Below are 27,959 nucleotides of genomic sequence, written 5' to 3' on the forward strand. Positions count from 1 at the left end.
AGTCCACTACTATGGCGTGCATCCCAATTGGATCGTGGTTTTGGCACGTAAAACCCTTAATTTTAAAGACAGCACCAATGGTAGTTTTCAGTTCGAAGGAAAACTCCGTTACTGATTAGCTGCCTCCGGTAGCGCAGCCAGATGTTTTTTTTAAAAATGTTTTTCCTCCTCTTTCCCTTTGGTGTGCTTGCGGGGGACTTGCGCTTGACCGGGGGCGGGAAAGCTGGAGGAGCGGGGAGGGTAGCCTGAGCAGGCCGCATCCTAAAAATTTTTTTGGGGGGGAGGGGGAGGCGCATGCGCCCGGTGTGCCCCTCCCATCTAAGCAACTTTGTTACTGTTACCTTAGCTTCAACCAGCTTGATGGCTGGGTTGCGCTGCTGAGCTTGAGGTCGCGCGTTCGATCCCAGTATGCCGACAGGGACAGAATGGAAAAACGCCTGTGTGCCGCGCATTGGGCGCACGTTAAAGAGCCCTGGGTGGTCAAACTTAATTCGCAGTCCTCCGCCATGGTGCGCCTCAAATCAAAGGTCACCAACCAATATACGGTAACTAGAAAAGACCATAATGAACATCAAACAAGCTAACTGGTCTTTTTGAGATCACTGCACTGAACTCTGCACAAATGAAATAATGATACGCAGCAGATAAATAGAGTGATTACATGGTAAAGACTCACAACATCAGGACAAACTTATAATATTGAGATAGCAACACAGCAATAAAGAAGCAAAATAACTAGGTTGTGCTAGATCGAAATGGTTAGGGCACCATCAAGTTTGGATCCAGTGAAAGCCCACATTTTTCGGGGAATGGTAAGGATACTTTAGCTTTACGAGTAGGATGCTGGAGTACCAATACTCTTTACCATTACCTCAACTTAGTTACATTGAAGGGTTACACAATGCTAAAGACCTTAGCCCAAGAGTTAGGTGCGCAAGCTGTAGAAATGAACAAGCACACATGTACAACCAGGAACAATTTTATTATGAACATACATTCATTCAGTATGTGCGATGTACTACATTTAGTATGCTCAAGAAAGGCAAAATTAAGAACCTAAGTTAGCAAAATCTATTCAGTTTGGAAGACAGGTGAGAACAGTGCGAAGTTTGTTGTCTGTGAAGCAGTTTCTGTTTCCAGAGGCAGTCGCAAGCACAAGGCCATGTTGTACGAAAACACAAAACACAATGAGATCAAATCACAAGTGATGCCTCAAGGTTTCAGTGAAAATGTGACAAGTAAAAAAAAAAAAAAAAAGACTGGAACATGGTACCATATTCTCCATTACAGTGATTATTTTGCCATAGTCATTCAGAAACACAGCTACAACGTTTCGAAATGGAAAAAGGTTGCCCTTCATGGGTAAATTATTAGTCCCTTCTTATTTTTGTAAAGATACCAACACACAAACAAAAATAACATTTTTGTATTGGACAAACATCTTAATGAAAAAATGTGCCGAACCACATGCAGGCATGCTGTCTTGCCACAAGATTTCATGAAAAAAAAAAAAAAAACAAGAAAGCAGGGGTATTCTTTTTGAAAATTCAAATTTTTTTTTAAATCTCTTTAACTACATTTCTTTTTCAGAGTTTTATTGCCACTTCAATTCTCAATGAGCCAGCCGCAAGAAAGAAAAGCATCGCAGCCAGCTTAAATGACAACTTTAGCCACAGTAGATGCATGTCTCTACTGACATTATACTGCAAACAACTTAATTTTTGTGGTGACAAAATTTTTTGAGATTCTCATAATTGACTGTAGTTTTGTCAAAAATAGTTCACGCTGGAACATTTTTCGTTTGTTTTTATAGTGCCGCGCTGTCTCACAGAATTTACCGTACACACATTATTTAAATTTTCCATAACTGTAGATGCAAAGAAATTAAACCGTGAGAAAGAACTCATGTACAGTACATGTGCAGCACTGAATCTAACCCCATAAAACAAATTCTACAAAAGATGACTCCTCTGTAGCCTCTGCACAATGCTCTGAACAAAGCATGCAATACCGTAAGGAAGCACCAAAAGAAGTCATTCATTCTGGCTAAAGTGAAAGAAAAATCTGGTGCAGCCCCAAATTCTTCAGGAGTAACAGTAAAGATGCACTATTTACATGTCGCATACATGTGCACGGTTGTTTTAAAAGTTTAAAGGGCCCCTCACCAGGCCACCATAGAAAATTTCGGTTATACACTGGAAGTTGCTACGTGCCCTTACGGAGCGTTTTGCCGCAAGAATTTTTCAAACTGGTTCATTAATAGCCAAAATAGAAATATTTCAGTGCCGCAAACCCATGATTTCAGGGAGCAAGTGTCACCGCCAACATAACACTTTCTCCACTTGCCATGTCTAGCCTCTGCAAGCGAAATTCTTTCCCTGTGTCCTCCCTTACCGGAGCTCGAGGATCGCGTGACCCATACGTCACAGGCCCAGTCTTTTCTCCCCCTCCCTTTTTTACTGCGTGGCACACATTAGCTGACGGTATCGCGCGCGAGCTGTTACGTTTGTCTCGTTTCACGGAGTGCACAATATTGCGCGCAGTATAAATCAGTGCTACACGAACACTGAGGCAGACGCAAGTGGATCGCAGAGCACGATTGCACGTTGGAACACGGTAGAAAAATGACTTAGTTTCGTTGTCTACACATGCGAATGTACGACATGGGAACAAGCAGATGAAACGGAAGTAAATTTCTCTTGCTACGATGCAAAGCGAAACAAAAACATGCAGACATTAGGTTTGTGTGTTTTATTATTTCTCTAAACTTTAATTTGTCTATTGAAGCAACACGTTACACACATAACATATGTTGCCTTGAATAATTCTCGAAGTCACGTGTCACTATTATCGACATCACCAGCATATACCTGTACATAGGCACACTTGCGCGTATATGTCGCCTCTCTGGCAGGGAACGCGGCTCCCGCGAGGAGAAAAGCAAAAGACGTTTGGTTTGAAATTTCAGCTCCTTTTGCGGCACGTAGCGATGTAATACTTTGCAGACATGACCGTCAGCGCACATTGTATGCACTACACATGTCAACTCAAGATGGCCAGACCTGGTGAGGGGCTCTTTAAGTTCGCTGGTAAATGACGGTCGCAGCGCCACCATCTTTCATGTGTTGTCGAGATTATTACTTAGAGTAAAAGCCTTTCATAACTACAATATTTCCTCTAGCACATTCTCCTGCTTTCGTGGCATATGCTTTTGGCAATATCATGTTAAATAAAGGCGGGGGGGAGGGGGGGGAGGGAGTATTTCTGGGTGGAAATGAAACCTAATTGAACACAATTTGTTGACTTTGTATTGCACACACACATGACAAAACCATTTACATCACTTGTAGCACACTTAAGACGCATAGAAGAGCTGCAACTTTATCTTAACATGTATGCATAATATGTCTGACACCAGCAAGCACTGCTTCCACAAACCAACGCAGACACAGTCTGAGCACCATCAGGCGACAGCTGTGTGTTTATCCTTACATAAGAATAAGAACTGTTACAGAGAACATCAAGAGTGTCCACCTGTATTCTGTACACATTAAAGGTCAGCTATGAAAGTGAGTACTAATTGTTCCGCCTGAGCACCATTATATCAGGCATTTTAACAACAGGTCATTATGTGCCTCTGGCCCTAGTTGAAGGACTACACACGAACACATTTGTACACACACGAAATGCCTACAAATGCTCTGCAGAGAGTTGAAAGCAAAAGGACAAAAATTTATCCCTGCAGAAAAAAAAAAAAAAAAAGTTGGACAGTTAACTGACGGACAATTTCTTAGACTTGCTCAAAACTTTAAAAAGAGAGAGACAGAAAGAAAAGCCACTCCTTCCAGTGAAGCTGCACCAGCAATGCTAAATAACAATGATATAACAAAAATATAAAAGCTAGTGGTAAGCAATAAAGAAACAAAACTAGAAACAAGGAGCTCTTACTAGCCCTGGTATTATTGTTGCCGCTTAAGTTTTTTTCCCTGTACAAAAATATAACAAAACATTTTATAATAACATGGTATGCAATTTTGTACTGTAAACATTATCACCCAGTCTGACAAGCTTCAATGCCCTGTTTTCATGTTCTTTCTGCATAGCAACCGATCTGGTGCCCTTGTATTTGTTTACAGAAAGAGCTACACAGTCCTAACGGCCTGCATCACAGCATTAAAAGCAGCAACGTGGGTGTCCACGCACTAGCCGCTAATTTCTGACCAGGTAAGCTTATAGTGACTCAGGTGCTGTGCAGTCAAGCCCACTCAAGTTAGACAAGAAATAATACATCGTCCGAACTTCGTTCCTGGTGCACGCTCATCCATTTATGGAATGTCACCAATTTTCTTCAATCAATTTGAGACAAAGCCTCTAAGCCTCACTGTACACCGATATAGAAAAAGTTAAGTACATATGCCTGAATACTGCAGGACGACAACTTCGAGGAGGAACTTTGCAACCTGAGCATTTTATGCACAGTGTGTTACTTCGAGGGAGCTAATTTATGCTCAAATATACTTCTAACAGATGCTCACGAGGCAACCTTGCTTTGCAATCTCACTGCTAACGCCACATGTTGCATGAATCAGGGAGCCAGGCATAAAATATCTTTCAACGAAACTGCTGGCTGATCCGCACATAAGTTTAGCATATGGTTGACATTTGTTCGTGCAAGTTGTTTGATACTGTGTTTGGATACATTAGTTGCCATTTTTTATAGAATAAACAGCAACCATGTGTTGTCTGCGGCCTATCCCGGCTGAAAACCAGAGGTTCTCTCAACAACGAAACGGTGGTTCCATCTGTGATTGTTACAGCGGCATTGCGTTTCATCGAAACAGTGGCAGATGGCATCAATGTTCCTCTCAATATTAGCACTATTTTTTTTGGTCCTGCATCCTGCATTGCTGGAGACAACATGTAGTTGCTACATTTTCTGGACCAAACAGGCAATTACTGCATCTAAACATGGCACTCAACAAAGATCGCCATACTTTGCCATGCCTGTGTAAAATTTTAGCATGAACAGTGGTTCAGTTGGAGCAGCCACCTGCCACTGCCACCAATATTTTCACAACATAGAGCAAAAAATTCTTCTAAAGGTTACGCAGATCCAACGCACGTTTTGGAATCTGTGTTAAGCAAAGCTCTCGTGAAAAGGCTAATGAAATGCTACAAATTTGCCCATTCAATTCCTGTGTCACTGGTGCAAATGAAACTAGCGTGCGCACACATTTTCTTGCACAACCGTGCTACACAATGTGACAACTCTTATATTGCCTTGTACATCTTCATTTCTTCGTATTTATTTTAAATGTAGCCCCCTCTTCAGGGCGAATCGCCTGTTGCGTGTATGTACCAAAGTATGAAAAACATCTTCATCAACACGCAACGATCATCTCAAAGAGGTAGTTGGCATTGGCACAGCAGAAGTACAGGTGCGATTGTGGTCTAATGGTTAGAAAAGTAGGCATAGAAAGCTTTGCATTACTAAAGGAATTGTGCTCTTGATTACAGATAGTTGTTCCAATGAAGCTATTTAGGTATAATTTCTTTTATCACTGAGCCATTCCGTAGAAAACAAGGTCAGCAGCCTGAACACCTATAAGGGTAGTAAAGGCGGCAGCGCTGTAACAGCGTGCAAACTATTGGACAAGACAGCAGCAGCATTCAGCTAGCAGCCACAGTCGGGAAAGTCCAGGAGGGCTAGCAAAGAAAGGTTCACTTTATAAGTGCACAGGCCCAATACCTAGTGAGAAGCACAAGGCAAAGGTCACTGTACAAGCCTAGGCACCATGAATGATGGTTAACATTTCACATACTCTGCACTCACATGCAAGCAGCAAAAACACGACTTGACTGCTTATTAAGGGCAAAAATGGCGTGCGAAATGAACAGACACCTATAAAGTACTCTGCGTGTGTCTTTCTTCAGTACATCCCTGTTTCTGCATGCTGTATTTCGGTCACTATGCACTGAAGTGCCTAAAATTCTGAATAGTGCACATTGCACTGAGCTGGAAAAGCAATAAAGCAATTCTGAGAATCCAAAAGCAATCAGGATGCTGAAGCACTCTGTCGGCTACGGCAGCTGTACAGGAAATTGGCCAATCACAAGACTGCGTAATCGTGGGCCACATCACAAACACTTCAACAGCATGGACAAATTGCGCAATGTCTACCACCCCCTAACCGTGTCTGGGGAGGGTAGACTTCTCAGATTGAATTAAACAATTTAGCAAGTATATATGTCACACAGGACAAGGCCCATAGGTCGTCCTAACTATGGGCTGCCTTAGCTTCAGCACATGTGCCTTTACCATGTTGAAAATTGCAAACTCACTGAGATGACATGTGGTGGTACCAATTCACGCATCCTTTCAGTGCTAAAACACATCTGAATGACACTACTACAGTTTGCAAACAAGCTAAAAACAGGGACTGTGGATAGCATAACCACATAGCGTATATGTATATCAGCAGCACATTTTGGCAGTGTTTTCAAAATTTCTAAAAGGTGCTGTAGAAGTGACATACGCATACTTTACGTAAATTTGTCTATAGCAAACAAGCAAATTATAAATTCCCCAATAGTAGTGTCACATTGAAAACTCGACGCATTGCTTGGGAATGGTGTTGTGGTAAGAAATACGAACAAAGAAAATATACTGAACATTTTCGAATAAATGTTTTCGAAGAAACACAATAATACAAGCTGTCATTTAATCTCAAAATAGCAAGAGGCATAATGCCAGCCTGTCAAGAGCAGACTAGTCAGACAAATATCTCAACTGCGCATTATACTTTCTCCAAGGTGCTGCACAAGCCTGCTCTTAAGCAAATGATTGTTTGGCACTTTAGCACAGTTGTCAATTTAAGCACCTGTGCGTAACAATTGACAGTAGCAACTACATTAGCATAAAAAAATGAAAGATAGAGGGGAAGGCAAATAATGTTCTCACTTCAATTTTGCTCTTTTTCTTTCAGACTAACAATGAACGACAACACAGCAGAACATATTTCACAACACAACATGTTTCTTGTAAGCTTGCCCTGTGCTCAATGAACCATGAACAACAATATGTTGGCACTTTAAACATTATCTCCGAGCTAGTACCTGTCTTCTTTTTTTTCCCATGAAAATGCACTGCGCCACAGCTTTCTTTTTAAGCCAGCCTATCTTATGAATATTGAAAAAAAAAAAGGCAATTTGTGCAGCTCCTACAAACATGTGTTTAACTTTTGAAGAGAAGGCGGATGGATCGGTTGATCAATTATAATCAATCACAACAAACAGAAAAAAGCATGGAGTAATGAAGTGGTAGCCGAGGATCCACGCTACAAAATGCAAAACAAAAAACAACAATGCTTTGTGCACCACATTTAAGGTAGGCTAGAACCATCACAATGAACCGCTAAGACTGACAAGGAGAAAGTGGTTCTCTGTGTAATGTAACACAAGATGTGTATACAATACTAACATATTTGCACAAACCTAAACACACAAACAATGACAGTGCAAGCAACCTGTGAACAACAGAGTTTACTAATTACTTGGTACAACGCCACATAACCCTCTCCGTACCTGTGACGCCTGTCACTGTCGTACTGCCCTCTGCAAGTTGGTCCTTAGTTTCGGAAGATTTGATACAGTATTTAACTTGATCCTAATGTACTCTCGTTTGTAATGCTTTAGACTTTAGATGGCCAGAAATGAGTCGTGCAATGCCCTCGATCTCACCATACGCCCCGATCTTCATATTTCAGGAAATTATGAACGAATTGCCCTTGATTGTTCAGCTACCAGATTTTCATGGTAAGAGAGAGAGAGAAAGCAGCAGTTATTTGTGCTCACCTAGAAAAAATAAAATTTACGCTATGCAAGCTGCAATGGACCATTGCTGCTGGCGAATGCCTTCTTATCAGTACCAACTGCCCAGAGCATCTCATATTCGGTGCCATCTACGACATTTGACATACTGCATTCCTTAGATGCCTTGCAGACCATGGCAGCCTAACTATATTGTCCAGACCTTGCTATAGCCTAATCAAGTTACGGTATGGGCCCGAACCTAGCTCATACAAATGCAGCGACGTGTGGGATGGATTGGATTAAAGAAATTTTGAATGCCAATAAACTGCTAACAACAAATGACAGTGCAAACTGCAAAGCTGTTTGTACAGGATAGAAAGGAAATGTCCGGCATCCAAACATAAAACATTTCCGAACGAATATGCACACACGGGTCTAAATGTTGACTTCAGTTTCCGATGAGACCAAATGTGCCCCATTTTTTAATGCAGCAGTTACAAATACTGACAGCCTTATCAAAAAAAAAAAAAAAAAGAAATGCCAGAGACTCCAAGTACTAGATGAGGCTGCATTTGATCACGTGCACAGCTATATTTACCACACCTGCCTGCAATAGACCTACGTTTTCAGCTAGAAGCCCTAAACATCGGCACTGTAAGTGACCAACAGCCCACAACGTGCAAAATCTGTGTACAGTGTGACTGAAGTAAGGCACAACAAAAGGAAGACCTGGGGAATACTGATGTGTAGAATGAGCTTGCAGCTTGCACAGTCAAGCTGCCTTAAGACTTAGCCTGAGCCATGAAGGCGACCAGAATGGTAAGAGGCGAGGCTCCTCAGAGGACTGTGCCACCCTCGGTCATGGGGTTCACCATGTAGTCGAGGTACTCCTGCACTATCTTGCCTACACTGTGGGGAAGCACCCTGGAAAGGACCAAGCACGGTGAATGTTAGAGGCGCTCAGATAGCGGATTTATCTGATCATATCGAGTAGTACGGGAAGAAAACTTGGCTTTAAATATTGAACTGAGTGCCAAAATATTTAAAGGAGGAAGACTCTCCGGAAGAATCCGCCCCAGCTGCAGAAGAACACAATTACTAGAGCTCAATAAAGTTTTCACGTACTCATTCACTCCACTACTCCGCTCGCTCGCTCGCTCGCTCGCTCCCTCCCTCTCTCCCTCCCTCCCTTGCTCGCTCGCTCCCTTGCTCGCTCGCTCGCTCACTCACTCACCCACTCACCCACTCACTCACTCACTCACTCACTCACTCACTCACTCACTCACTCACTCACTCACTCACTCACTCACTCACTCACTCACTCACAAGAATTCACGAGGGCTTAATGAAGCTACAGTGAACAAACTTGCGAGTTGCTACCGCTATTGCTGTAGCCATTGCAATACACAAAATACTGTTCTATCTCGGCACAGATACCTGTATGCCATGAGGAAGATGAAGTCAGCAGTTATGTGTTTCCATTAATGGTGTGAGACTTTTGCTTACTCGGTTGCCGATTGCAACTAAGTTAGTGGCTTCGCGTGCCCACCGGCACACCTGCCCACCGGCACACCCCTCTACGTTTGAATCTCTCACAGAGGCTTAATTCTATAATGAAATGTCCGCAGAAATAACAATCTCGGTCTAACAAGGGTATATAAATAAAGTAGCAAGAGGATGGTGTCTTTGCTTGTCTGAAGTAGGTTGTGTGTGACCAATTGACTACAATTTAATGAGTGCTTGGGTCTCCACAGTAACGCTTTCACTTTCCAGGAACACGCAGCAAGTCCGAATAACCCAATTTTCCTAATTATACGAATTAATTAGCTTTTACTGTACATGCATTTTCTCAACTGCGTCGTGTTGCTGTAGCCGGTGGCAAGTCAAGAATGCAGGAGAGGCTTCTCCCGATAAAGTGTGATTTGTCCCTCGGCACTTCTAGAAAATGTTCCCTAACAAGTGCCCCTGACACAAAGAGGAGAAGCCCTAACTGTTCGAAAACAATGAACACACTGCACAAGAATGGCCAAAATGTCCGAGTGTTGAGACAAAGAAGACAGCTTACCATACAGATGGGTCACTTGAATATGGTATAAGGAGCAAGATTCAGCTGACTGATCTCGTCTCAAACCTATCCCCAATTGCTCTTTTCACAGACTCATCACTTGCGCATGAAGTACCAACGGCTCCCCCAACAAAGTAAGAGGTTTTGTGGCAAGGCATTGCTTGAGAAAATGAAAGCACAGGTGTCAATACAAAGGCTAATAACGGAGAGGCGGACCATAGACGAGCTGATTCACTGGTGCATGTGGCAATCTTCCCTTTGAGGGACACTTGCCACCGTGCTATTGACCTGTCACTGACTATAGCACTTACTGAAGCTGTTTGCATTGTGATAAAATGGGTTCCGTGTGAATACAAAATGTCAGTACAGAAGACTTTTGTTAATGCAACTCTCGTTCATTTGATTTTTTGGCTAATTTGATACTGGAATAAAGTCCCGGGCAGTGCCCATGCGTTTCTATGGGCCTAAACTTTCGCTATTTCGATCCTAAAACTGGCCAGTCAGCACACACGTGCCTGATGCTTATGATGACCGTAACAGCAATTTCTTTAGTGGCAGCGTCCGTCTCAGTGGAGCTCAGGGGACAGTGAATGCATTGAACACATGTCATCTGTCGAAAATGCCCATTTTTGACACGCCCTAGGAATATTTTCAAGCAATAAATGTCACAATGTCTGATTAAGGTATTTACCCGATTTAACATGCGCCTCCTTTTTAAAAGTAAACTGGGCCAACAATTGCCTGCGCAGTGCAATCTGATAAGAAACCAAAGCATTAGATTTCTACTTCGTTTAGGCATTCCTTTGTTAGACACATAGAAAGGGGGCACGTGTTCGTTTTGGATGCGTGTTGGAATTGAGCAAATATTTCCAAATGGATCAGTGGTCTGTTTTTGTGGTATTTTTCTGCATCTCATCTATACTATATTTGTCTACTATACACTTAAACTTGGTCAGTCACCAAACATCCCACTTGAAACCTGCACTCCTCAGCAGCAGAGGTCCCGCCAGTGCTCACGCCCCCATTTAGTCGCACATAGTGACCCGACTGTTGGCAAGATTCAGATGGTCAGTGGAACTCATCCCAGAAATGTGTAAGCACATCTGCTGTCCTATACAACCCTGACTACTCCAGAAGCAGCACTCACACAGACAACTTGAGGATGAGGTTAAAGCTGGCTGGCAGCACGATCAGCTCCTCGTCCCGGAGCACCCGGCTCACGACCTCGCGTGCTGCCACCTTGGCATCCACTGGGGGAAATATCCTGGGGAACCTGGGCATGAACGAGGGCTGGGTTCAGTGGTGTCCCTGCCATTTTTCTTTTGCTACTGAAGCAACAAAACACATTTTTATGGGGTTGGAATGTAAAGATGCTTGTGTACTTTGATTTAGTTCCACATTAACCACATTAAAGAATCCCACGTGGTCAGAATGAATACAGAGTTCTCCAATTCAGCATGCAGAGCTACAGATTCATTCTTACCCCTGGGGTCATAGGAATATCTACCAGGAGGGGGGGGGGGGGGGGCACCTGCCCCCGACCGTCAGAAGTGGGGGGCAAAGTATGCCATTTGACACCCCCCCCCCACCTTCGAAAATGGTGACTGTCAGCTGCATACTGGAAAATCCAACAAAACAACCACAGAGGCCAAGTTGTCTTTCTGAATAGCAACCCCAAAAGTGTATACTTTTTTTACAACATATTCCATGCTTGGTCAGAGAGGATTGTCTTTTGGGCCATGCAGATGGCCCTCGGCTGACTGCATTAAGCAGAGTTCGATCCTGCGCGGTGCGAGCCGTCTGTGTGGCACGCCTTGCACTCCTAAATTACTGAGGTAACCTGTCGTCAATCGTTCCAAAACAAATTTCATCTTCTGCTGCTTGCATTGTCTCATGTTTGTTGGGGTTGTCTAACCTAACCACCTATGAAAACACAAAATGCGCTTTTTTTTAAAAATAGTTCAATGGTCTGTAATGTTGCCATTTAAGGTATTTTGTCACTAGATTTAGTGACTTTCCTATATGTTTAGTGATAAGCTTTTCTACTCAGTGACCGGTGACTTTTTTTGGCAACTTGAATAAGCAAGTGACAACATTTTAGTGACATAGAAACTAGGAAAGCCGCTTCAAAAATGGCCTTCAAGAATGCAGCTCACTATTCAAAAGTTACATGTGGGCAGCCACAAATCGCTGTATGATGCAAAGGCTCCATGACCATGATGAAGCAGTGGTTGCCTTCATATTGGCATTCTTCACGTTGTAGTTGTGCCTCACAGCACAGTGGTCAGTTGCAGTCTTCATATTGTGTTCACATGGTTGTTTTCTTATTTTCTACAAGACCGATTTGAGTGGGTTGAAATGCTGCCGGTTCTGAGGCATCACTACATGCCTTTGATTGGGGCACATTCGCAAGCATAGCAGTAAATGATCTCCCGAAATCAATTGGAATAAGTCTGAACAATTTGCTTCCGTTTCTCACCGCTTTCCAACCAACTAATACTTCATGGCTGTTTTCAGGTAGCTCATGGGCAGAGGTGTAGTATTTAACTTTTATAAAGCTTGGGTAATTGTCATCGCTGTGTTAACAACATGTGGTGAAGAATTTAATTCTCCTATCACTAATGTCAAGAACCAGAAATATTTAGGGACAATGTCGACTAAGTGCCTATTCGTGCTAGGAAATCTAGGTTACTTGTGTTCCTTTGAACTGTGCTCTGTTCGCAAACTTTCAATCTGAAAGTAAACACAGAATCTAAACTGTCATCATCCATCACGTAAACATATTAGTACAATATCAACACGGGCTTATTAAATGTTTTCATCAATCTACTTAGCTAACTGAAATAGTTTATGATTTCGCAGTAGCAATGAATAATGGTAACCAAACTGACACAACTTTTTATGGATTTTAACAAAGCATTTGACAAAGTTTCTAAAAAAACATTACTTTATAAATTAAATGAAGTCCTCAAAAACAAACAACTGATAACCTGGATGTCAGCCTACCTAAGAAACTGGAAGCAATATGTTTTTTACAAAGGCCACTGTTCAGAATGACTTTCAGTAGGCACTGGCATTTCACAGGGATCAGTGCTTGGGCAGCGTTTATTTCTCATATTCATTAATGACAAATAACATATATTTTAGTTCAAATTGAATTGTACTCTGACGATTGTGCTGTTGCTCGGAGATCGAAAGTTCTTCTGACCGAGAAAAGCTAAACCAGGACTTCCTGAAGATTACTGAATAATGTCAATTCTGGCAAATGGAAACCAATTTCAAAAAGATTGTTATGACTATTACTCAGAAACTAAAAAACCTTTAAAATTTATGTTTTGTGCAAATTGCGATTCTTGCACCATTGCTGGGTGATTGCTGAGGGGACCCAATTGCATCACGATGCATCGAAATTACTCCCGCTTTCACGTGGCATAAAAGTGCATCAGCTCAATACCCCCAGCGTCCAATGGTGGCGCAAAGAAGTCCCAGCCGCCATGCTGTCTGAGTATCACGTTTCAATCTCCCAGCACTGTATACTCTGTTGATTCACTGCTTATCAGTCCCATGCACAGACATTACACACACCTGAAACATCTAGGTAACTTATTTATTTCACATTAGCTTATAATATAGTGTTCCAAAATGCCTGCCTTATTTAAAATTTAATAAAGTTTGGTAATGCTCACTAGCAGATTGGGTGAGGGAACAAATGCGAGTTAATGACATCTTAGTTGAAATCAAGAAAAAGAAATGGGGGCATGCGCAGGACATGTAATGAGGTGGGAAGACAACCGATGGTCATTAAGTATTACGGACTGGATTCCAAGGGAAGGGAAGCGTAGCAGGGGGCGGCAGAAAGTTAGGTCGGTGGATGAGATTAAGAAGTTTGCAGGGACGACATGGCCACAATTAGTACATGACCAGGGTTGTTGGAGAAGTATGGGAGAGGCCTTTGCCCTGCAGTGGGCGTAACCAGGCTGATAAGAATGATGATGATGAATGCTCACTAAAACTTAGTGAGAATTTCAGCGACCTTTCTGTCTCACTTCAGCGACACGTTTCAAAAAGCTTATGTGACATTGGATTGTAATGGTTCATTATGTGTGACTGATAATTAGGCCTGTCAATGATACAAATAACTCTCACTAAGGCATTTTCCAGCCTCAGTGATATATATACACAGCAGAACCTTGTTGATACATTCCCGTTACATACGTTTTCCCGGCGCCAACGTTCGCAATCGAGAACACGCAAAATGACCCAATAGAGTTGCGCTCATCTTTAGTGGTTCATAGGTTCCCGGAAAACACAATTCTTCAGCACCAACATTCAGTAGGTCACAAAACTGCGATCGTATGATACATTTTATGGCTGCTAGGTCCGATATAAACAAGAAAATGCGCGAGGCATGCGCGATTGAGAACAGTATATAGCTGCCCGCCACGGCAGCTTCCCCGCAATACTCGCCCGCCCATCTCACGTGAAAACACTGGCGCACACTCAGTTTCTCATTTCGGTGCCAGCAAACCTTAACCGGGGTTGTTGCATATGGTATTCAAAGCTATTACCGCCAATCCTATTGCGATAAGCGCCTTCGCCTGTTTCAAAGCGTGCGGTGCCATCGGAAGTGTAGCACACGCTTTTAATAGGCTATAACTGAAACTTACCGCTGTTCCCTGCAGTGTCGCCCACTAGCTCGATTTCATTTCCGTTTCCCGTCGCCCTCTTAAAACGCTATGCAATAGGAAAACAACGAAACGTGTCTCGGGTCGCCGGGGCACCACTAGCTAGACGCGCATCCATGTCCCGGGCTGCAATGATCCGCACAACGCTTCGCATTATGTAGATGTCAACAATAGCTGAGCCTGTCAAACCTGTTTAGCTAGTTCGGATCATCAGTTTTCCTGGTTAGCAAGTATTTTCTCACAGTTTTTCTAAAACGTATGAACCATCGGTTCTAGTGTCTGTGTCTTATATATATATATATATATATATATATATATATATATATATATATATATATATATATATATATATATATATATATAGAGAGAGAGAGAGAGAGAGAGAGAGAGAGAGAGAGAGAGAGAGAGAGGCTGCCCCCCCTTGAAATATAATTGGTATGCTGCTGCCTGGGATTCTTCAATGTGGGACTAAATCTAAGTACACAAGCATTTTTGGATTCCATCCCCATGAAAATGTGGCTGCCGCCGCCGGGAATCAAGCCTGCGGCCTTGTGGTAAGCAGTAAAATGCCACAGTCACTAAGACATGATGGAGGGTACTAGCTAGTGATGCAATTCTGCAAACATGGAAATTAAGAAAAATGCTTGGCTGTTAAAAAACAAGTCGCTACCTTTGCAAAAAGAAAAAAAAAATCTTACTATGCAATATATGTCCTCCGAGCTGCAACGTCCTGCCACTCATCTGGTGTGTGTCTTGCAGCGGTTAATACGCAAGTACTGTTTATGATTGTACTGTGGCCTGTACATTACAGTAAAAGCTTGGTAAACAGAAATAGCTTAAACAGAATAAATACTTTAACAGAACAATTTCCACTAAAAAGGTTGTTTTCATATTTCAGTAATATGAAAATTTCAGTAGTATGTTGCGACACTTATTCAGCAAGTAGACTTCATGTGCAAGCACAAAATAATTTTCTTTTTCTCACTCCACAACGTAAAATTTTTCTCTGCAACAGTATGCATGAAATACTCATCCTGGCAACATTGTATTTCCCCACTTTGCCCAATGACATTGTGGTTTCTGTACCAGAAATCGAGCGATAGATTTGGCCGCTGTCCCAGTCAAAACACAAATCTTCTGACATTTCATGTTCCATACGGAGCCCTCGTTCCCAAAGGCGCTTGTTTGCACCCCAGAAAGTGTATGTGTGATTTAATGCTCTGTGGTCAACAGTCCTGGCACCAGTTTTTCCAACACTGAGCCTCCCTATGATCCCAAATGCATAACATGTTTCCCACAGTGACTTCTATGTTGTCCAACTGCAATAATGACAATGCACAAATAATGTCAGAACTTGCAGCTAATGCCTCTTGGAAATTTTACAGTGGTTTCCAGCACAAACTGATGTAATCTCTTGTGTGCATAGTGAATGGTGTCTTCAAAGCATTTTTGTTCACTGAACCCTTTTGCACAACTGTAAGACTAGCTTCCCCCAACGCAGCTTGCTAAACTAATGGCTGCTTAGTCATTTTTGCAAACGGCATGCACGAGCACAGGGTGCTAGCACTATGTCATGGAAAATGTAGACTTAGCTCCTGTAATAAAACCACCAGCATGTGCAACTAACACTTTGTCTTTATTTGAACCATAACCAGTGCAGCCATTAGTTCAACAAACATGAATGCAGAGAAGCACCGTAGTCAATTGGGAAAAATGCCTAAATTTGTATGCCATAAGAATGCCAGTGCTAATGAATATTCTTGCCTTTTGTTTGCCTTCAATGTAAAAGGGCAAACAATAACATTACTTAAAATTGTGGAATTTTCATGTATGCTGCTGTTGAAATAACAATGTTTCACTTAGCATACAAGGTTTGTAACATAGAAACATATTATGCCACGTAAGGCCAGAAGCACAGCCACATTGCACGCAATTATGTGTTGACACTTGCTGGACCCACCATGCGCTCAGGTAAGGCAGCCCCATGTTGGAGAACCCATGAGACAGCACGGCAGGGCAGATGGTGGTCAGGCGGATGGTACGCCCCGCCTCCGTCTGTGACAGCTCCCGTTCCAGTGACAGCATCAAACCCATCACCGCAAATTTCGATGCGCTGTGAAAGAACATTGGAAGCGAGTGTTGTGTGCCTGTGATTTCCTAAGTTATGGGTGTCCCAATAAAGTTGGTATTAACAATGGTGGCATCGCAATTTCTGCACTCAGGCACTTCAGAAAGCATCTAGCCTTAACAGAGATATACCAACACTTCAAAAGCACGCCTGCCTTCATGCATTAAAAAGAAAAAGATGCGCCAATTAATCACTAAAAATTCTGTAACTTGCTTTGTTGCTAGGGTATAGTGCTTCTCAGTAAATGGCTTGGTTCATGTGCTGTGACATTAGATGTGGCTTGCAAGGCGATGTGCACTTATATATGACTATCAGTAAAAGCTACAATTACAAAGTGGGCCCAAAAGCGCTATGTATTTGAGAAATAAAAAAAAATAATAGAATATGATTGTGCACAGTGCGAAGCAACCAGGCTTCAATGGACGCCGGTGACCAAACATGCCATTCTATGTACTTCAATCTCATCCCTCTGCTGCCCACAACCGTGTTTTTGTTCCCTTTGCATCCATAAATATATCCGCATTCAGTTGTGTTATTATTTCGTGAAAATCAGCATGTGGTACTCGCACTGCTGGGCCCTATGAAGGACCTCATAACAATTGTTACCAGTGCTGTTAGTTGTGACACGCCCCTATTCTATTACGAATATTAATCCAAATATTTCTTTATTTTAGTGCAGCAATTAAATTTCACCTTGAACTTGAGATCGAACTACAGTGATGTCCTAGTTCAGTTTCTATGACGTCTGAACTTTCCTCGAGAAGCCAAATAACATAGCTTACACTGTCAAGAATCTGACTGAGAGTGCACAGAAATTTTGCAAATACAAGAAATGACGGAGATTTTGTGAGCAAGACAATCTTAATGGCTCCAGTGAAAGAACAATACTGATAACAGGTTGGTGTTGGTTATGACTTGCCAAAAACAGAAAAATGATGACATGAAGCTCTCTGTGTTTGTTTGTTTGTGTGTGTGTGTGCATGCATGTGTACATCATTTTATGCGTTTTTGTTCATCCCTGTTGTAGTACATCCAACAGGAAGTTTTTAAAATTTGGAAGAAGCAATCATATCTTAGTGTTTACTAAAGTGACCTGGATGGGCCTTTTGCACCATTCTAAGCATGTAGCACAGTGAGAACAAAAAGGGATTCATAATAGATCAAGTGATCTGCGCATCTAAGCATGCTACCATGTTTCCAAAGGCTACAAAAAGCTTCCAAAGGGCTGGCATGTTGCTTCTGTATTCATGCATTTGGGTTGAATGCACACTCACAACCAAAAATAAGTTTATGCAAGGTGTGATGGAAATATGAAGAAGCTATTTCCTGAGGCATGTAAAATAAATGAATTCCCTATTTTGAGTGACTAACTGAGTGACTGGATGTACAGTCACGAGCAAAAGTTTTAGGACCACGGTATCAGCAAAAAATTAAAATCTCTTCTATAGCAGCTCCATGACCTGGAATTGGTTTAATACATTGTATTAATCAAACACGCAGACATAGGCGTGTGCTCTTGATTTCAGCCGGAATGCCCCGGTTGGTGAAAAAAAAAATGGAAAAAAAAATTGCCATCTTTGGTCCTGAAACTTTTGCTTGCAACTGTACAGTTGCTTGGTTATTGCCTTCAGGTGCCAATTAATTCTGTGCATCAAAAATTTAATTTCCACACATTTTTTGCACCTTTAGAATATTGAAAACCATTGAGCTTCACAGGAAATGAAGAGTTTTCAATTCCTCAATGAGTTTTCTCAAGCTTAAAATGTGGACTCCATGCGACAACTCTTCATAGGAATGTCAGATATGAGTATCTTCACTGTGTCATGTCTAGCGCACTTGGACAGCACCTATCCAGACACTTAAAGTAGTACATGCCTGACATAAAACGTTGTGAACACGACAGAAGTGAATCTGCTATATGAGGACACTAACACTGCAAGGGAAGATAGCTCACCATCTACTTTCCAACTAATTTTACTAAATACACTTTAGGCTTACTATTCAAAATTGCAGCACAGGTCCAATCAGAAGTGCTTCAAGACATTTGTGGCATATTTTAAATATTGCAACTTTAATCAGTGCTTTTGATTTTGATGTATCATTTTTACGTGCACAATTGTACATGTAGCGTCTGAAGGGGTAGCACCTGAAGGGAAGCAATCAAGAAGCTATGAGGGGCAACAAAGTGAACAGCTCCAGATCAGTGTGCAGCACTACAAGCGTAACTGCGTTTCATGCCCAATGAAATGATGCCGCCATTGGTGGGAACCCAGCTTGCAACCTCAGGCATAGCTGATGCAGCAGCACAGCCACTGGGCCATGACGATGGGTGGATTAGCTAAATTTAAAGCAGCTGAACTGCTAAAAGTGCAGGGTACCTTCAAAAAGCCAGACTCAAGCGTAAAACAAAGGCTGGTCCCCACACTCACCAGTATTCAGTGTAGTTGGCTGCTCCTACCAGCCCAGCAAGAGACGAGACTGCCACAATGTGGCCTTGTTTGCGTTCGAGCATCTTGGGAAGAAACTCCTGGATCATCTGCAAATTTCCAAAGTTTCAAAAACAAATCAAATGCTTCCACTTCAGATAAAAAGTATTTGGTTGTAGAATTGCAATAGCCAGTTTCATTGAAGATTTGATTGTAACTGAACATACTGGTTTGCTACAATTATTGCCTGCAGTAGAATAAGGTTCACGCATATGTTTCATTGGCCACTAGAAGTGCTGCTTGTTAAGTCAGCCATGAATTGTGATTACTGTTCACTTCTTGCTCACTTACAAGTTGCTCAGTCAAAACTTCCACATAGTATTATGTGTATTGAAATAAATAAATGTGATGTTTTTGCTGCACGCCCCTTTCCATATTTCATTCTCATAATTTCAGAAGCAGAAAAATATTTGGTTTTCAATTCAATATTCAAGTATTTCTAATATTTGGATTTGATTTGATTATAAAATTTCACTATGTTTATGGAAAATTCTTTGGTCAGCCATTACAATGCCACATAAGAGAAAATATCTTAATGCGGATCAACACGAAGGACAGACAAAACAAAGTGCTACTTTCAAGTACATAAACAACATAATAGTAGTGATCAGTTATATTTCTCCTTCTTTGGGTTGTTTCAAGAGCATTAAACATGTTCCATTAGGCAGATTGATAACTGGCCCAACACTTTGTCTTTTAAGAAGTGTTCACGCAATAAGTACAAGTTAAGTGCTGCAGTAGTACAGGGGAGAGGGAGGTGATTCTTCAGTGCTTTAGTATGGTGTCTAAATGGTGTCTAATTGGTAAACCAATGTAATTTTTCATTACACAATACGCACCTGGCACAGAGTTTAATTTTAAGAATACTAGAGAATATTTGAATCCCTTTATGCATCTATATCTTTTTACTGAATCTATTTTGTGGTAAATTGTGCCATATGGCCCCCCTCACCCTATGCCTCATTGTAGGCCTGTGAGGTCTTTTTAAATAAATAAATAAATAAATAAAAAATCTGATGCTAGCGTCTGTGTGCACCACAAGTATGAGCAATCATCCTGCATGGGAGGAATGGTGGATTTGCCTAAACTTCCTCCTTCTGGTTTTAGAGACCTTGTGGATTCTTACATTAATGTTTCTAAAGCAAATGCTCACCACAATGCCTTTGTATGTAAGAGTCATCTAGCTTCTAATTTCCACCATTTGATTGTTTTCATAAGATCACAAACAGAAATGATCATTTATAATATTAAAAATAATTCTTGGCAAACATTATCAAGATTTAGCAGGCCTAGTTAAGATCGCCACAATCATGAAGTGAATTGAGGCACACTACATCTGTGCACTATTACACACCAGAAATGTGTAACACTACACGAATGAAACAAAAGAATAAAAGACACTGCAGTATGCTTTTGTTGACAAATTAATGCCAAATAAGAAAGATCTACATACTGCCCATGATTCTCATGGTGGCAGAATGATTGCAGCCCTATTCTCCCCTCTGATAATCTTAGTGTGAAATTCTGTGTTGCCCAACTCATGATGGCCAATGAAAGATGAGGGAACTGGTCTAATTTATTCTGCCTGGTGTTGTTTTACATGCGTCACAAGATATCCAAGTACACGGGCACATAAGCATCTTTGCTTTATATGACATGAATGTGGGACTTACCCAGAAATGGGACAGAGTGTTGACCTCCATGGTGCGTCGAACTTGGCTTGGGTTCATGTTCAGGATGGGCATGGCCTGGGCAATGCCCGCATTGTTCACCAGAATGTCCACATCTCCGATGAGCCGTCCGATCTTTTGAGCTATGTTCTTCACTTGGTCCTCGTCTGTGACATCACATGTGAAAGAGAAGCCCTTTCCGCCTGATGCCCGGATTGTCTTGGCCAGCTCATTGTTGCGAGCCTGCACATCAAAGAACAGGTTTGTACATCATTTAACTTTCACGGAGCAAAGCAGTTATACCATAAGAAACTGAGTTTGAGAATCTGTAATGTCATGCTGTAGTTCTAAGCTCTAATGTGCTCTAACAGAGGGAAAATTGTCATCTACTCGACTTGCAGCACACAGCTAGAGAGGAAACCAACACGGGAAAGAAAGCTTCACAGTTAAAAAAAAAGATGCATCCTGGTCGGGGATTTTTCTTACACTAAGCTACCCGTATGGGTTTCTTTTGTAGCTTCAGACAAACTTCTTTTCAGCTGAGAAGCAATCTTTCTGGGCCACCATTATGGGTTTCCTTTGTAGCTTTGGACGAATTTTTCTTAAACTGAGAAACTTTCTTTCTGAGCAACACGCATGGGCTTCGTTTGTAGCTTTGGATGAATTTTTTTCAACTGCAACACTTTCATTCTGAGAACCCCATGTGAGTTTCCTTAGTAGAATTGTGCTGCAAATCAGGTGGAGGACAATTTTCTTTTTCATTAACTGCACTCGGCTGCACGAGGTTTGACTGACCGTGCGCCGGGTAACGCGTCCTCTCCTGGGCGACCCGACCCTCTCTGCTCGTACAACGAGATTTGCAAACATAATTATCTGTCAAGAAGACTCCTGCCTTTGCCGCACTCCTGGCTGCGCAGGGCCCAGGCAGTCACTCTCAGACTTCTGCAAACAAGCACTTACCCGAGCCCCGCGGCACTGCACACAATGTGCCCCGAACGGTTCCCAAGCCTGGACTGCCCGCTGTGTGGTGATTAAGCGGACTTTGAACATGTCCTGTGGGGTTGCGCCTCTGCCGGTCCCCCTTTCACCCAAAAGGAAATGATGAGGCTAATTAGGGCCCAGGATCAGACCTCTCAAATTCTGGCAATCCAGAGGGCTCGCGAGAGGGCCGTTAGGTTTAACCTGATGGTCCCCGAGTGGGCCTAGCCAGGTGACGTTGAGTTTGCTTACGTCTATAGTGGACCAAATAGAGTTGTTTCACTCACTCACTCACTCTTACATCTTGCAGGGTCCTACAAAACTGATTTAAAATCAATGCTCCATATACACAATTGTGAATATGTTCACAATTTGTCATAGACAGTCGAAAACCAACTATGAGATTTGCAAATTTTCAACGTCATGGGGTAATTGGTGCAGCCATAAATAAATGTTAAATAATGGTATATTTCAAGGTAAAGTGATGCAAGAACAATCACAGTGGTGGGGAGCAGGTAATTTTTTTTATGCGTAAGTGTAGATGGCCTGTCTCTGAAATCGGTGAGATTATGGTTGAAATCATGACGGAAGTGAGTGCCAGAGGAGGAAGGCGCCGGATGGGGAGAACAAAATCGCTGCACTCGTGCCCTTTCCATTTGTGCTTTGACGCCGCCATGCTCGCTGCGCATGTTCGGGGCGTCTCTTCTCAGCATGTGTAGCAATATACGCTTTTCCTGCGGCATACCAAGCATCGTACTGCCGAGATTAATGTAGCGATTGTGTTCGCGTCCTTTCCATTTGTGCTTCGATGCCATGGAGCTCGCTGTGCATGTTCTCGGTGATCATACAAACCTGTGTGAAGTGGAACATCACTGTAACTTTTATTATTTTCATCCTTTGAATAAAATGAGCGAAGAGGAGTTAAATGACCACTTTGTGCATTAAATGACTTATGGATTCCCTGAAGGAGTCCGACTCTCTGTAATCTCTCTTTTATACCCGTGTTAAACATGTAGTTAAATAAAAAAAACATAATTCTGGAGTTTTACATTCCAAAGCCACAATATGAGTATGAGGCATACCACACTGTAGTAGGGGACTCCAGATTAATTTTGACAACCTGGAGTTCTTTAACATGACCCTAGACCTGACTACATGAGCGTTTTTGCATTCCCCCCTCCCACCACCATGCATTTTAGACGCAGGAGACTTGAAAACATTAGCTGTTAATAACAGGGACAAAATGTGCTTCTAACGTTTATGCTCAGCAGAGTGAAATACTAAACAAAACACAACTTGCCTGCATGTTGTCAAGAGACAATTTGCATTTTACTGTTTTTTTTAGTAAAGTTATAGAAGAACTTACACTCATGTAATAAACTACCTAAACAAATTTAAGCTTCTTTCTCCTCTGTAGCTTGGCTTTTGGCATGGTTATTCCACAGAATTGGCACTGATGCATTTTACTGATGAAATTAAGCGAATGATAGATAATGGGTCACTTGTGGGAGCAGTACTCATTGATTTAACTAAAGCATTTGATACTCTAAATGATTCAATTCTTCTGCATAAACCAGAGTCCTAAGGCATTACTGATCCTCCTTTAAAACTTCTCCATAGCTACCCAACTAATCGGTCTTAAACTGTGCATGGTAATGATGACCTTTCATTGGCTAAGTTAATCAACTGTGGTGTTCCTCAAGGTTATATATTTGGGTCCCTTTTTTGGTCCTGCTATTTATAAATAATCTAATCAATGCACTTACCAGTTCCAAGTGCCTCTTGTATACTGACGACACAACCATTTATTCATCTCGTTAAGTCACTGACAGCATTGCAAGATCACCTTAACACCGAACTTGACAATATCAACATATTTTGCTCACTAAATAATCTTTGAATTCTTCAAAAACAACTTTTGTTTTGTTTCCTAACCCTCAGGACCACAATTCCAGCTTCTTCAGGTATATCATTGAAATCTTACCATACCAATATCTGATAGTGTTCAGTTCCTAAGTGTCATTTTAGACAAACAACTGTCAGACTAACTTCTGAAAAAAAAAAAACATTCTGTACCATTCACATTATCATAAAAATATGCAGGTATTTTCAACCTCATATTCTTTGTTCGTTGTTCTTAGATTCATTATCATTTATCATACTGCTTATCATCGTGGGGCAGTACTTAAAGTATACATCCAAATCATCTTGAATGCCTTCAATATCAAGCACTAAAGCTTATGACCTTCCGCTCCTTCCACTCTAACTCTGCACCCATTTTCCAACAGCTCTGTATTCTACCTCATACCCAGTTATTTGAGCATAAGCTATTGATCACTCTGCTTCGTCTAGCTCATCACAACATATTTACTGACAGTGCGCGCCCGTTAATCTTCTTAATAAAATAACACTAGATTTTCTGGAAGTAATAACCTTCTATTACCAAAGGTCAAGTCTAATTATGGTAAATTTACAGTCAGTTTTCATGGTATTGAACTTCTATTCTATCCCAACAAACATTGTCATCTATTTCAGTTCAGTTTTTTAAAAAAAACTTACGAAATAATTTATTAGTCTAAATTCACTTTACCTTTGTCATAACATTCTCTTGTTTTCATCTGTTTATACATATTTTCCTTGTTCTGGTTAGCTTAGAAATATTATTAGTACTTTTGTATCTTAGTAATTACTAATTTTACACTCTGTTTTTAACTATTACTGATGATAGTTTATTTCGTGTTTTTTCATACATACTTTATAGATCTCATGTGCAACATGTATTTCATGTCTCCTTTTTTTGAAATTTTTGTTTTATTTTATACATACTGGTGTAACCCACTGCCTATTATGTGGCACTAATAAGAGCAGGTCCCCTTGACAAATTTTACTCTGGGACTTCCTAATGTGCTAAAATATTTGCATACTTATTTGTATGTGTACTTGAAACAATAATAAAGTCTCATACAATGGCTCCTTCTAATAGCAAAGCAGAACACACTGTAAAGGTAAACACAGAGGAAAAGTGGCTGTGCTAACTGCACATTTGGCAGACGACTCCTACAAGGAAATGAAATGAACCATCGACTCACAATGGCATATGAAGCTCACCCGCATGCCTGTTTCTGGGAGGTGAATTACCTGTACATGTTCTTACACTGAAGTTAGGTAATATCTGTTTTCTGAACTGTGAGAACTACATGCGGGAGCAACATGTACTCATGCCCTTTCAAACTATTTCTGTTCAATTATCAGTCTTCTGCCATATCCCAGTTTTTGACATAGCAGTGCTCATTGAATGCTTTATGGGAAAAAAAAAGCTTTATTGTTCTGCGTGATTGTTCCTATAAAGCAAAGAGGAGGTGGGAAAAAATGTGCACCTCATTTGAACAGTTGTAACAAATAATTAAATGTATAATGTACAATTACAGCTTACTGCACAAGGTTGCACGTCACTGTTGCAGCAAATGCTTTGCTCCTATTTGCATGCATGCGACAGTGAACACCATTGCTACATATTTTGCTGGAAAGTAATGCTTGTTACGGATTGTGGCACGGTGGTGCCATTTACTGCTGCAATGGACAAAACTTTTGTTAATCTGCATTTTTATTTTTTTTTTATTATTATAACATGTCGTCTGTACATGTTCTGTATTTCGTTCCACTCCCTTCTGTAACACCTTCGGGCCTTGAAGGTACAATAAATAAATAAAAGAGAATTCTCTCAAGGTGCGAACTTTATATGACACCTAAACACGAAGCACATCTTCAATGCGTTTTACGGCTATACAAGAAAGAACAAATACATCGAAGAAAATATGGGCATCTGCTCCCAGAAATATATATATATATATATATATATATATATATATATATATATATATATATATATATATATATATATATATATATATATATATCACTTGGCCCGTAGGCCAAGTGATTGAATAACGTGGTGAACATACAAACTTGCCAAGTATAAATAGGGATCTTTATGACGCAAGAGTTGTAGGGGCCCAACTAAATAAACAAAAAGAGGAGAAAGAAACGCCGCAAAACCGTCTCATCGAACGAGTTGCCTTGTGGATTTCTTCCTTGTCCACTCAAGGCCACGCGCGTGTGACCAGGAAAGAATGAAGAATCGGAAAAGCGCGCCGAAAACGACAAGAGGTGCAATCGACAGCGCGAGGGAGAGCAAAATAAAAGTGACAAAGTCGGTACCAACCGCAGTCGGTATTACTGTAGGAGACGGGTGGCGAATGCGGCGTGCGATATATCGATGGGGAAGTTTTCGCGCGGGTAGCAGCGTACAAAAACGCTATCAATGCGGGATCACGAGCTACACATTCCAACCAACCGAGAATAAGCATCGAAATGAAATAGGCAACTAATTTTGTTCAGATAAAGGTTAGTTTCCGAGCCAGCCGCGTATTGATTAGCGCTGTAACTCCACTTAACGCAATATAGGAAAGCAAAGCAAACGGCAAGAAACAACAGATCAAAGATTATAACACGCCGCACCACCGCTCGTTCGTATCGCTGTGCGATAAGCTTGTTTTACAAGAACAAAAAAGGACTGCAGCAAGTGATGGCAACACGATAATCCAGTCCGTCGCACCGGTGCAGTGTTGACAGAGCACGTTGGACTCGCATTTTAATTTTTATAACGCAACCGAGAAACGTTGTTAAGCAGAGTAGGAAAGCCAGAGTTGGACACTTCGTCTGAAAAAATTTGCCTGCGTTACGGATTCATTGTAGTAGTAGTACTACGCTAACCGCCACGCACAAAGCCCGCGGTTGCGCGCACCGCGCTCACCTGATCGATGTCGAGCAGCACTACTTTGGCGCCGAGGTTGGCGAAGCTGCGGGCGATCTCGCGTCCCAGACCTCGTGCGGCTCCCGTTACGACAACTACACTGCTTGACACGTCCTTTCTCGACTTCGGCACGAGGGCGCGGTACAGCGTCTCGGCCGACGCCAGCGCGAGTCGGACGAACAACCGTCCGAGCTCGATGCAGAAGAGCAGCCAGTTGAAGAGGCACAGTATCATGTCGCTAGTGCTGTTGCTGCTGCTGCTACAGTCGCCACTTCCGAAGTCGTGGTTTGGTCGCCCGTTGCGCGTGTGTATCATGAAGAAGCTGGCGCTCCGGATGCCGCGCCGATGCTGATGTTTCGAATCGGCGATGTCGCACCGTCGCGGACGCTCCGGCAGCTCACGCCTCCTTTCGATGCCGGCGCCGATGTTGTTCGCACCGACGGAAGATAGAGCGAACACGTTCTGCCAGTTCGGAAAACGCGCGCGCCCGGATGAAAACTCCGCGCAGATTGTTCTGTCGCACAAAGAGAAATAAGAGAAGGTTGTGTTGTTATGCGATCGAAGCCTTGAGGACTCCTCTCCCCGCTCGCCACTCCACTTGCAGAAGCGGCAGGAAAAAGAGACGTCAGGGAAGGAGGAGAGTGGGAGAGAGTGCTCGTTCTAGTGGTGTTTTAGCTTTTAACGCGAGTGGAGTGGGAGGCTGGACAGGCTTTATAGCCGCTGTATGCTCAGGGATGGAGGGAGAGAAAGATAGAACGTGGAGGCATGGAGCGTGCCCTAAGATCCACAGACAACAGATAGAGTTGGCAACAGCTGTAGCGCCTCTCGACCCTGCTGACAAGCTCCCAGCTTTCTCGTACCCTGCGCATGCCCTGCGCGCAAGATAAACACTCTGCACGTAGTTCATGCAGTGTGCCTGATATATACACGACGCCGCGTAGCTGGGCCTGTTATCCTGTTATCGTCGTGTAGAAGACGCGGAGAGGGGCCATCTATGCCTCTTTGCAAAAATTTGCCTCTTATAGCCGTCGTGATGAAAGGCCGGTCGATATCCTGGGACTACGATTTATTGTATAATAACAATTGTTCGAGGAATGCCATGCGAATCGGCGAACAGATTTCGCAGGTGCGAACAATTTTCGTAAATACCATAATTCACGCGTTCTTTGTTTTCTTTCTTACTTCTTTTTCTGTGAGTACGGTTGTTCTAATATGTTGCGAAAAAATGAATTGAAAAGCGAAACTCGTCACTTATTGCCATTGTTACTGATGGTAAATTGCGCTTCCATACGCAGAGGCAGAACCGAACCTAGTGGTAGGCT

At 42.1% G+C, this 27,959-nt stretch overlaps 1 protein-coding gene and 1 long non-coding RNA gene across 2 annotated transcripts in view; one reads left to right on the top strand and one right to left on the bottom strand.

Annotated features, from left to right (window-relative positions):
• LOC142579611 (uncharacterized) overlaps positions 1-7,229 on the top strand; it is an 85,560-nt gene extending 78,331 nt beyond the window's left edge. Inside the window, exons 3-4 of the long non-coding RNA XR_012827427.1 lie at positions 4,137-4,224; positions 6,987-7,229. This is a non-coding gene — a long non-coding RNA (uncharacterized LOC142579611). The remainder of the gene's footprint in view (positions 1-4,136; positions 4,225-6,986) is intronic.
• Positions 964-27,365, bottom strand: LOC142579609 (short-chain dehydrogenase/reductase family 16C member 6-like). The gene is made up of 6 exons (XM_075689998.1): positions 26,638-27,365; positions 20,850-21,089; positions 19,120-19,226; positions 16,523-16,675; positions 11,025-11,150; positions 964-8,736 (listed from the first exon to the last, which is right to left on the bottom strand). Exons 1-6 carry the CDS (start codon positions 26,950-26,952, stop codon positions 8,649-8,651), a joined length of 1,029 nt encoding a protein of 342 aa, XP_075546113.1. The 5' UTR covers positions 26,953-27,365; the 3' UTR covers positions 964-8,648.
• Positions 27,366-27,959: the final 594 nt, after the last annotated feature.

The sequence above is a fragment of the Dermacentor variabilis genome, chromosome 4 (assembly GCF_050947875.1).
Source record: "Dermacentor variabilis isolate Ectoservices chromosome 4, ASM5094787v1, whole genome shotgun sequence".
Lineage (NCBI taxonomy): Eukaryota > Metazoa > Arthropoda > Arachnida > Ixodida > Ixodidae > Dermacentor > Dermacentor variabilis.

Bases quoted from the DNA above. Each gene is read 5' to 3' on its own strand.
- LOC142579609 (XM_075689998.1), bottom strand. From the start codon at position 26,952: ATGATACACACGCGCAACGGGCGACCAAACCACGACTTCGGAAGTGGC. The intron at 16,676-19,119 runs GTGAGTGTGGGG...GTTCTTTCACAG, and splicing joins GCCAACTACACTGAATACTG to CGCATCGAAATTTGCGGTGA. The intron at 8,737-11,024 runs GTGAGTGCTGCT...GGTCCTTTCCAG, and splicing joins CTCATCCTCAAGTTGTCTGT to GGTGCTTCCCCACAGTGTAG.